Source organism: Labrus bergylta, chromosome 3, assembly GCF_963930695.1.
Source record: "Labrus bergylta chromosome 3, fLabBer1.1, whole genome shotgun sequence".
NCBI lineage: Eukaryota > Metazoa > Chordata > Actinopteri > Labriformes > Labridae > Labrus > Labrus bergylta.
In genome coordinates, this window is record NC_089197.1 from 16445352 (window position 1) to 16457825 (window position 12474).

At 38.0% G+C, this 12474-nt stretch overlaps 1 protein-coding gene across 5 annotated transcripts in view; it reads left to right on the plus strand.

Moving 5' to 3' along the window:
- Positions 1–12474, plus strand: part of LOC109986983 (protocadherin-9) — a 204577-nt gene that overhangs the window by 42393 nt on the left and 149710 nt on the right. For 3 of the 5 annotated variants that reach the window (XM_065952836.1, XM_020637873.3, XM_020637875.3), the window contains exon 3: positions 12311–12412. The exons of the other annotated variants lie outside the window; for them this stretch is intronic. In XM_065952836.1, coding sequence (XP_065808908.1) covers positions 12311–12412 — 102 coding nt within the window. The remainder of the gene's footprint in view (positions 1–12310; positions 12413–12474) is intronic. 5 annotated transcript variants of the gene reach the window in all.

The window sequence follows — 12474 nt, forward strand, 5'->3', positions numbered from 1 at the left end:
GGGCTGATAACATCTCATGTCTTTGTGTTATTAATTGTGGATCGCCTCATGTGGCCCCGACTCGTTTGATTTTGTTCAAATACAATTTCTTATCAGTTTGTGGTTTTATCACTGGCTGGTTTTGGCCCTCGGCTTTAGGTTGACGCTTTCAGGTTCACTGATGATTTCAATATTCATGAAGAGAGGGTTCAGTGCAGTCCACAGATGAGTCTGCCAGATGCTCCTTTGATACAAGAAAGTGTTTTAATTACAGTAAATTTAGATATGGAGGATAGTTAACAAGATACTTAAACATGATATATACAAAACAAGCATTAATTTCAACCTTCAAAATTTAAAGTAGCTTCAAAGGTTAGAAAATCACTTGGCATTAAATGTTAGCTCCTGATTATCTCTTCCCCTGCTTAGTCACTGTTTTATATGCAGCGTTTCTGTTAGTAGAGAAATGATATATTACAAATAAAAAAGTGGTAAAGGCAATGTAGTAGATTCATGTTACTCCAATAATATATTTGAAATATGAGAGCATTATTTAAAGTTTACCTTATTTTACAGTGCAGCCCTAACAAGACATGTTTAAGCTTGCCTAATATAAGTAGATCTACATCTCCTGTTAAAATAAACAGCGTACATTAAGTACTTTTCACTGCCCCTAAATGTAATGACAGTAAGTATCATTAGCTATCTTGCTCTCCTATATTTAGATACACAATGTTAATGATGGAGTAACAAATAATAACGAGCCATCATTTCTTACTACAGAATCACCAGTATTACCCCCCCTCCCAAACCAGCACTTTATTATCCATTACTGCCCTTTACTGTTTACTGATTATTGAGCATGACAGCTGCTTTGCACTATTCACACTTTATCTTTTAGAGCTTATTTTAGACTTCAGTGGTTTGAACTATTGTTTTTATGATGTCCTTTTTATGTGGTCTTTACATTATAGTCATTCCTGTGTGTCTCTCTGTACTGCTGTTTTTGCTTTTTTTTTTTTTTTTTTTTTTTTAGCAATGACAATATTCTATTCTTGTTTTTTAGTGATTAATTAATCAGAGCCCATTTAAAAGTAAGTAAGGACTTTAATTTTAACTACTTGGGTAGTGGGTGAAATCTGCAACCCACCTCCTGTGGTGAGTTTTGGTCCCACAGATTTGCCTTTAGAAATACTTTCACTGCAGAATAAAAAGAAAGATAAAGACAAGCACAAAAAGCAAAGGGCTCTTAATATTCTCAAACACAACAGATCTCAAATTGTTGAGATGTTTACATATAAAGAATATCTGCAGTGTTTTGCAAATACAAAGCAAAACCTGAAGCTACATTTGATATTCAGGGATTACATTAAGATTTGCCCGTAACTTAAAGATCAAAGTTTTAGAAGTGATCAAGTTTTTGGAGGTGTACCCACCGAGCTGAGATGCAGTTATTGACATAACCAAAGAAGACAAAAGGGACTCATCTCCAACGATTCACTGTAACTACAATACCTTATGTTCAGATACAGGTTCAGTCTTTAGAGAGTCTGTTACATCAGCAAAGGATAATGAACCCGAGTGTCTCATTTGAATGCACCATAGCGAGCACACAGTGCAGCTCCAACTGAAAGGATGAGTTTTTAGTTACAAGTTGTTGACTCTTTATAGGAATCAATTGTTTCCATAATAACTTGGAAAATTGCAAATGTGAAAAAAATAGCAACCAAGTACAGTAAACATCGCCTTTGTTTGCCTATAAGTCTACTTTCATGACAACACTGAAAACTTTCTGATCAGGGTTAGTTTATTTTTGCTAAAGCTTCTCACAGAATCCAACTGTACCTCATAAGTAATAAGACGGTCCTCTTATTGTAAGATTAAAAAAGATACATATAAACAATATATTTATCGAGACTAATAAAGCTATGAACTCCACATTAATTTTACCAAAGTGGTGCAGAGTAGAGCGAAATCAGATAAAGTTCCCTTCTGACAGTGAGCCAGGTGAGGGAAACTTCAGCCTGATTGCCTTCTATTGAGGTGGGTAACTGCTTCATTCCAAGATATTAGAAAATAATAAATACAATCCCCTCAAAAGCGGAACACATTTTTACTTAAATCAAGGCAGGACAGGAGATGCACAGATGGGATTTATTCTCATAAATGGTACACAGATTGAAAAGGATTTTGACCGCTCCAAGGCATTAAATATGGCTGACAGACATGATGTCAGCCATATTATAAGCGATGTTTTGATCAGCCAGTGTGAATTGGAACACCGCTTAACTTTCTTACTCCCCTAGAAATGTTCCCTATCTGAAGGTATATTCAGGACATTTTTTCTTTTATATAATGCTCACTCTTTAAAGTAGGGGTGGATCAGTGTTTTCATTTTGGAGCCGAGACGCATCCTCATGTCTGACCTGCATTACTCTGGGGTTTCTCTGTTGATAAATCTGCACAAAAAGCTGCGGCTGCACTGTTAAGAAGAAGCCCATGTATTCATGCTCATAATACAAGTTTCACAATGCTTTAAAAGTGCTGACAAATAGGGTAATTTTCCTCACTCCGTCAGCTGAAACACTCCCTTAGATTTGAACATAAACATTCTCAAACAGCATTCGACATGCTGACAGACACACATCTATGACTCTTTTCTGCCAATTGATGAAATTTTAATTGACTATCAGTGTTTCATGGTGAGGCTTTTGTCTGAGCTGTGTGGGTTCCCGCCTTGCATTTGGCACCCAGCTGTGACTACTATTGTGTGATAAGAAAAACCGCAGAACAAAACAACTGCTTCCAGTGGCAAATTTCACAGTGATCTTATTACCACTTTTTGATTTGATACAGTTATTCTTTGAGAGGGGGACAGCGTAAGAAGAATACTAACAGGAGTAACAAGTTTTAGCAGGAAGTGGAAGTCAGACACATAGGGCTCACAGGTCTAACATTTCTCGAATATGTTAATAAAAGTACAACAGGTGGACACTCAGTAGTACCAAGGGACTGCATGCATGGACTCTTCTGTATATTATGGCTGGAGGCCTGTAAAAAAACAAGTGGAACATTTTATACATCCAGTAAATACACTATTATATGATCTCACAGGTACAATCACAGGCACAGCTGGCCACTGTGAAGTACATAGACTTCTGCTTCTTATTTTCAGATTTCAGCCCTTACCTCTTCAAAGCAGACTGCCAATGCAGCATTTAGGCTCCTCAATCAGCCGGTTTCATGTACGTTGTATGTCCTTACAATGTTCTCTAAAATTACAGTAGTAATAACAAAACAAAACCTTTGGGAAGCAATGTCTTGGCATTACAATTTGATGACGTAAGAATTTACTGGATTTTTTTATGTTCAACCAGTTAAATTGGCTTAACAGTTCAGCACAAGATTGAGAGTTAGCTCCCTTTAAAGCCAGATTAAAGTGGTTGTAGCGTATAACGCCAACCTTGGAGCCCTGCAAACTTGTCAGTGTCATTAGAAATCTCTGAACCTACTGCCAAACCCTCTGAGAGCATTTTGACATTATAGCCAACAGGAGAAATATTCCAAAATGTAAACAAAGTGGAGTTGTTAGGAGACATGACTTTGGATTGTCAATTGCACTTATATGCTGTCTGTGTATAAAGATGTATAATATGGTAAAGAGACATTAGACACTAGCCAATGGGTCTCAGAATTACATTACAGCTGATGTGTTCCATTTCTTTTCAACGGGGATTGATTTCCAGCCCATAACCAAAACCCATGGATATGTTAGTGGATACCACTCAAACAAAAACCAGAATGCTACCCATACAAAAATATGTACATCCATCTTCAGAATCTATTAAAAGAAATTGCTGTCACTACCCATTTCCTGGAGATTGCACTGAAAAATGAAGAACCATTCAGTTGGCATGTCCTCTGTCCTACCTGAAGGCTGAACAGGATTCAATCTACTGAGTCAGTATTTGTCAAGAACATAAGAATCCCCATCAGGGAGGAAATAATGTAATGGACTTGGTGCAGGAGGTTAGAGAATAATGCCCCTCTTTTTATATACAGTACAGCAGCAAACAGGTTTTCCTTTGTAACCCATATTCACAAATTGGATCCCATGGATTTAGGCTACTCTAAATCCTAACAACTATTTTACCCTTCATTGTCCAGGGTTAGATTTAATAGGGCTGGGTAGAGTGGGTCTGAAGGTGGGCATATGCCTTATAAATTGGACTTACTCGAGTGAAGGCATCGCTCAGCCTCAAGGGGGGAATGCTCAGCTGACTTAAACGTAGCACTTTTACTTTTACTGCAATAGCTTCATCAAGTGAGTGAGCTCTTTTGAAGCAGAGCAGCAGTTTCAGAATGAACAAAGAACCTTTGACTAGCTGAAGAAACAAAGACAGAAGCAGATGGATAGAGAGATACAGGCAGACAGAAAATGTCTGTGTGGTGTAAGGATAGTCATGGAGCTGTTAAATAGCTGTCACATGCTTCTCTGACAGTGGAACAGAGGGTTATATTTCTATCATTCGTTCTATCAGAAGATTCAAAGAGCTCATGTGTATTTCATTCCTAGAACATAATTTAAAGGGTATTTTTAGTCCATACTTGAGATTAGGTACTCTCCCAGCATTAAAGAAACCTGGAGTTGCGATTGGTCAGACAAATGGGCCAGTGCAGCATTGACAACTGCCATCTTTAAAAAAAATTTGCTCTTAATAGAGACCTTCTAAGTCGACCCAAACATATACAACAAAAAGATGTGTCCTTTGTCCTTCACAAGTCCTTTATTTTCAGGAACAAACTCACCACTTTGACCATGGTGTCCTTCCCCTTCTTGTGGTTTTTGTCCTATGCCATGTTGCTATACCAACCACTGGCTGTCCTTTTTTTGGTGTTTGAATGCTCACAAATATAGGAGGCCTTAAAGGTATGTAGTTCTCAAAGAACGCCTCTGTAGGCAGCTCGTCTCAAGAAGTCCAGAGAACTGTTTGGTCTACAGATGCCTGATGATTTTTTACTGCCACAGAACACATCAAGCTGATACTATTTAGTGATTTAAAAAAAAAATCCATTGCTAAGGCTTAAAAGTAGTAACCAAGAGACCCAGTTTAAACTGCCAACTTTCATAAAGAAAAATAGAAGGTCATGGGTTCCATTTTTGTAAAAAGTTGTCTTAGCCCGTGGTATTAAAAGAAAAAAGTCTTTAAGAAGGCCATAGAACAGTTTAGACAACGCTTAGAGGGCTCATCTATCCTCAAAGACACTGTTCTCTCAGGAGGAGTGAGAAAAAACTACTCTGCAAAGAAAATGAAGGTCAGAAAGTACAAAATAGAGTGACCATTAGAAACCCATCTGATCACAGGGAAAAGTGCTTCTCTGCAACAACTTTATTCTCCTTTTGCACAGGGCTCCTTTGGGAGAACTGCTTCAATAACACAAATCGGAGGCCAAAAGCTCAGGCAGACCCCCAGTGAGACCAAGTCCTACACTTTAGAAATGAAAGGTGCTCTTACAGAATTCATGAAGGGCAATGGAAGAAAAATACGGATTAAGGGAAATATATTAGTTTTGTAGTTAATAGTTATAAAACAGCCTCTAAAAACAGGTGAAATGTTTGTTCAGTATTGCGATCTGTTTCATCAGACCAACTGACACCTCTCTCACCTCGATCTCATTGCAGCATCTTAGAAGTAATTCCAACTGTGCAGTAATGGCAGAGAATTGTTCTGATAATACATGCACTTTGTTCTCCGGAAAACCCGTAGCATTCTGCACTTAAGGCACCGCACTCCAAATTCATAAAATCTGCCAATTACAATTCTGCCACAAGTCCGGCTGAATTCCTTGAAGCCATTAGCGGTTCTTGAGAAGAGTCAGGGCTGGCCTCTGCATCGACTGTAATGACAGGGACAGGGTGCCGGGGAGAATCGATGCCTCTCTCTGGCTCAAGAATGAAACTGTAACAGCAAGATGGCCCCATTGAGTGCTGGATTGCCGTCTTTTTCAACCACTTAATTGATCAACGTTTTATTTATCTTGTCACAAGACTTTAACCTAATTTGTTTTCCATTCACTCACAAAGCACCTTCATTGAATAACCATGTTAACAATCCACATTATTACATTCATTCTCTTTCTCCTCTCCAAACACACTTAAGATATTGTGTCTACATTAATTTACATGTAGCAGGGGCACGTTTTAAACTTGTGTTATTAATTATCATATCAAACATAATCTCATATATCTCTTTTGTTAGCCGCACACACATTACACAGCAGGCTTTTCATTAGAGAATATTCTTTTTGTATGTGTTTTTATACCGCAGAGGGAGCAGAGGGGCGGAGGGCTGGGATGAATTCCTCTCTCTTTGTTCTTTTTCAACAAAGCAGAGGCGCATCATGCATGTCCTCTTTACTTTGCAACTATGCAAAGACGTCCTTGTAATTGGGTGATATTTTTACTGCACTACCCACTTTATGCAATCCATTATATTTCTGTCATAAAATGCCCTCCTCACTGTCGTCAACTTAAATGGAATGTCAATACTTAGTGTGTGGAATGGGGGAGCGTGAAAATGAGCTTAACACTGGGACCCATAAACATAAAGTTTAATGCCGCCACCAAAGCACGGGCCAATCACAGCATTGCTTTGCAAATCAAAGAATGATTATTGCAGAGTTTCTCCCAGGGTCATCTCAACTGCTTAATATGAACAAGTTAGTAGAACCATTTTTCTGTGGTCTTATTTTGAAATCAGCTCCAATTTCCTTCACTCCCTTCCATTTTCCTTTGCATTGTGCACCTTGCCTTTGCTTGAACTCCAACTGCAAAAAAGAACAAACACGTTTTTTTTTTTGATAAAAGCAACAAATTTAAATTATTTGGTTTAAAAAAAAAAATTAGGAACAAACCCAATGAAGTCTAGCTATTTGTTTACAGTAGAGATCAGACTGTGGAATAGGAAACACAGCTCAGCTGATATCCGTCTGATGTCCAGAGGAAGAATCCCCACACAGGATCACATTATGGGCTCATTTGCATTACCACTGCTCCGACTGTAAGTCAGTGGGCTGCTTAGAAGGAGAAAGCTGTGCCAGAGCAAGGCGATTATAGCCATGATATATGAACCCATACTGGGCAAATTCCAGAGAAAAGTCACATGGTGTTGTGCTTGGTTTTACTGTGCTACAAGTGTTAACTATTAACACTGCTATAAGCGCAATATGGTCATTGTATATCATCTGTTCCAAGGATGGTACTTTGTTTGCCTGTATTACAATCGCAGTATATAGCAATTTCATGAAAGAACGTTTTCTTCTGATTAAAATCTGGTGTTAATATATCAATTTGATTGGTTTAAAAAAAAAAAATAGATCAGTGGCTTATTAAAGAAATAATCTTTGAGCTGCTGCATCAATGAGTCATCGGCATAACATGGAAAGTACTGTTTTTCTCCTCTTGAGCTGTAACACTAGTCACAAGATAAACATCATGTTCTTAGCAGAGCACACACAAAACACTTGTTGAGAAGCGAACGTTGTCTTGTGATGTCAAAGAGGGGCGCTTGCAGTGGTATCTCTAAGGTAATTAAACAGAACTAAAGGTCTACTATGACTGGGAAGGCTTGGCATGGCTAGACTAATGGGAAAGCTGATTAGAGTGTGTTTCATCCCCTCTAATGAAAGCCATCTCCTCAGCCCACAGCTAACAGGCAAGCTCAACAGAGTAGATTCACAGGTCCGTGGAGATTATGTTGAGCAACATGTTGTTGCTCTTACCTTGTACATGTTGATGATAAAGTTCATTTTCTTCAGGCTACTATGTGATCCAAAGCAAAAGTAATGTTTTTTAATATAGATGATATTCTTTTCAACTAAAAAACTGCTCCAAATGATCTTTATTGACAGACTCTTTTGGTTAAATGTAATTACAGTAAGGGCATTTAACCTTCAAAGAAAAAAGAGCTTGATTAAAAAAAAGTTCTGAATGCATCCCATTTAAAATGACACCAAACAACCTGTCCAGTGCTACAATACAACTGTGTCAAGTATTTCGAAGAACTAAAAGATTGAAACATGTTTTGGGCAACAGAGGTAGTAGAACTACATGCTAGTTGGCAAAAAAAAAAAAAAAACACATCCCTGTTCTCTAATGTCATGGTGGCATATGGCAGAGCTTTGTTCTGACAAAGCCAAATGGTTCTACTTGTGCCCATTTGGTAACTCACAATTAACTCTACAGTTTTAAATTTCAAAGGTAGGCACAGTATGGAGGAAGGTGTCTCCACAGTAAGAACTGTCATTTCACAGTTAAAGGGGTGAATGACATTACCTGTTGACGTGCACAAGCTGTAACAGAATGGCAACCTTCCCAGTGTGTACCCTATCTTTCGCCCAGCGTTTGTTGGCTAGGGCTTCACACACCCCGTTAAGCCTGCAGATTAACTACCAAAACTCAGGTGTGAAAGGTGTTCTGCTGGATTTGGCCTTGTATTGTTCAGGTAATTGCAAGTAAACTTCAAACAGACCATATCCAACAACGTTGAATTTCCTTTTTGTAAGCATAAATGTCTTATTTTGGCCCAGCAAAGGTTGTGCACCGACAACCTGTGAATTGAGCACTGTGGATGTGTCATCGCCCCCTGTAGATGTCAGGAAATGACTGGTGGATGTGTCTTCCTGTTGTCAAAGTATCCCTGCTGTCCACCATCACCAAGTTCAGATTGCATCGTTTGTATTATTTTTCTACTTGCTCTTGTTACTGTATCGCCCTTGCAAATTTAGGGCGCCAGACACCTGTAATAATGCTCAATCTCACAAAGAAGGTAATCAATTTTCGGGGGCTTTGCTTGTCCAGATCGTTGCATTGTATCTGGTCACCACAAATGCCAGACTTTCTCAAACCGTCTGAAAAGGTTTATCCTTAGCCCCTCTTTCACTGAAACATAGTTAACAACATTCCTCTGACCTAAATTTTTGCAAAAGACATTTCACCCAGGAGAGTATGCCTTGTGATACATTACTGATTTAATTTCTACCTTTCTGGTCCCAATTTGTCACACAGCTGCCTCATCAACGGCACTGTTTATTTCTGAAGTACTTCAACCTGGCTTTCCCAGTTAATCCTGCCACATTTTGTCTCTTCAGCTTCTCTATTGGTTCAATTGTCAATTTTACCCCAAAGACCAAACCATCATCCTCAGTCCTTACAATTTACCTGTTTGTCTTAGACTTTATAGAGTCAATTCGCTTAAAGTACAAATAAGTCGAATATCAATTTAATCGAAAACTTCATAAAGCAGGAAAGCTCCCGGCAAAGGCAGACTTTTAATTCCTTTGTATTCCAATAACCTTAATAATCTGTTTGTTTTTTGCTGCAGCATTTTGATTTAACATGTTTCACTTTTGCCATTACAGGTAATGGAAAGTGTATTGGAGCCTCATATCGCTGCCAGCAGTCAATCAATCTCAATAACCTTTTTATTCAAACACCTTATTTGTGTTGTCAGCGTTGACAGTATCAGGCACTGCGACCAAGGATTTACCACGATCACAGTGACATTGCAGAGTGAAAAATTATCAATTATAATGTCGCCAACTCACACTTCTCCTCGTTGTCACTTATAACGCTGCTGATAAATGGTTAGGTAGTAATAAATAATCTCACATTCATAGCGCTATGTGGAGAAGGGGATGTCATTAATTACAGTGACGGACAAGGGAAATATATTGAAAAGATGCATAATGAGATAAAGGTTCTGAGAAGTAGACAACCCTTCATTCACCTCTTTCCCTTCTCTTTTCCCAATAATTGAAAGACTGATGCAGCAAAAGTTACCTTTCTGAGCACATTTTACTCCTGATTTTTTAGTTCGAAGTAAAACCTGCAGAAATCAACACAGTTTATCTACATCAATCTGAATAGAATACAAGGCTCATTGCTTTCACTCATTTTGTAAAGGTGTTGATGTCAAATTGTGTCTTCAAAATCATTAACTATTAAGCTTTGCTATTAAATGGTGAACTGTTTGGCTTCTCAAAGATATTCTCAAAACTGATTTCATCTCTGTATTTTAAAAAACAAGTACATAATATGCATGGTAAAATCAGACTGACCATGTTTGCCATGGTAGAAATTATCCTTTATCATCAATATTGGCATACATCATTGTTCCATTTGCCCCAGTAAGAATTGTAGGAGTTTATAGACTCCAATTTTTCCCCCACATGGTGCACATGGTTTCTGTATGGGACTCCAGTGTGGAGCCTAAACGGACAATCTTGTTAATCTAATTCTGATTTAACTAGTTTTATAGTATGGTATCAATGAAATGGTAAGTTCATTTTTTAATATAGTTTTACTGTTACACACAACACTAAAGGTCTTTCATAAGACCATTTTGCTCTAATAAAGTGTCTGAGTTGGCATTTTTCACTGACAGTAGTCATATCACTGTGGGTCAAACTGTTAAAGATTAGGAACTATGTTTGCTTACAAAACGGACTCTAGTGTTTCTGTTTTTACATGCTACACAATAAGAAAGCTTTTGTGTGGGAGGCTCAAGAAAGAAAAGGGCTAATGTTAATGAGAAAATCTCCACTGCAGCAAAGAAACACTTTGAGTTTTATCATAACAGCAGTATTCTTTTTTCTTCTATTTGATGCGTAACACTTTGAATGTACTAACATCATTTTCTATTGTTTCTCTGGTTATTTTTTAAGCAGATTTTTTCATAAATTGGTGATGTTTATCTTCAAAAAGTAACTGTAGCTCATTGATTGTATTTTGGCATAATAAACAAATCCTGCTTTCACTGTAATGAGATGAGATGAGATGAGATGAGATGAGATTCAACTTTATTGTCATTACACATATACAGGTATAGAGTAACGAAATGAGGTTTGGCATCTCACCAGAAGTGCAAATAAGCAGAAAGTGCAAGAGTCTGTGCTATGTACAGTAATTGAGTGCAAGAGTCTGTGCTATGTACAGTAATTAACTAATTATTGGATGGATCACGTTCTTTGTATTATTTGTTTTTCTGATTATGTTTCCTTGAGTTACCAGATTGTAATTAAATGGTATGAGTATTATTGGTGACATTTAACTCCTAACTCCACGTCAATGTTTTTGATGACAATGCTTAAACCAATGATGCCATTGTTTGCATCATTATCCATCATATTCACATTCTGTGCAGAGTACTGTCAAGGGACGATACAGTCGTATCTGGCTAACTAATCTTGTGCACATGTAGAACATTTTTTTTAACTTCATATTCAAAATATGAAGTTAGAAATGTGTGTGTGTAACTCTGCTGTGGTGGGATGGGTGTGTGTGGCTGTTTACAGGTTTATGTCTGTGTGAGTCATACTATTGACACAGTTTCATGCGAATGACAGCAGGCAACCTGACAGACTGACTGGCATGTTGCCATTTAACATAGCTAAGCCCACCACATCACACAACACCGGATAAAAAAAACCTTCCACCTGTGTGCAAAGCTAAAAAAAATAGATAATAATAAAAGCTGTAAGCAGTAAATACACCGGAAGCCAAGCTCTAAAGAGATAATAACTAAGAATAAGTGAGTTGACTATTTTTAAAAAGACAGCAACTGTCTTAGGTAGGCAAGTTTGGCAAACAATATGGCCTGTGCTGATAAGAAGCAGAAGTTGGAAGCTATATAGAGCTGCTACTGCGATAACCCAGTCCTTCTTTTCTCTCTGCTTCTGTTCTGTGTTGTTGTTGGTCATCTGGAAGTCAGTTAAAGACAGTGATTTATGCCTGGGGCTGCATGCAGCGTAGCCTCATTACACACGGCCATTTTGAGAATCAGCAGATAATTACAGTATACATCATAGACCTCATGGGGGCCAGGCATATTCAGTCTATTCCACTGGACTGTCATTTAGGCCAGAGGGCCTCAGGAATGGAAATCTGGAGTCTAACCTCATTTGGGACACAATTTGCTCTTCATTTTACAGGGATTGCTGTTGAAAATTCATTGTGGAATGTTGAATTGGCATCTTTTAATTGCTCTGCTGTGCATATTCATTATAGTTAATGATTTCTTGCTAATGGATATATCTTTATTCAGGAAAGTAAAGACAGTACAGAGTCAAGCTCATTTGAGGACAGTAAAACCGATTCAATAAAAATGAAGATTAAAATGTATTTTCCATTGTTGTGTTTACAGAAATGAAATTGATCTGTTTTCCTCGTCTTCTTCCAGAGCCATCTTTAGAAAAGACAAACAAAACAAAGCTACACAAACAATTCTAACAGCCTTTTTTTTTTTTTTTTTTTTTTTAATCCTCCATAAAGGGAACATTAACTCGTGCCCGAACTGAACTGAATCCTGAATATCTGGATCTCCGTCCACGTGCTGAGCTGAACCCTGAATACTGGACCCCTTGCACCCCTTTAGTGAGTACCGATGGTCCCATTTCTCACTAAATGATCCTCATAGATTCACTTACCACAAGTCA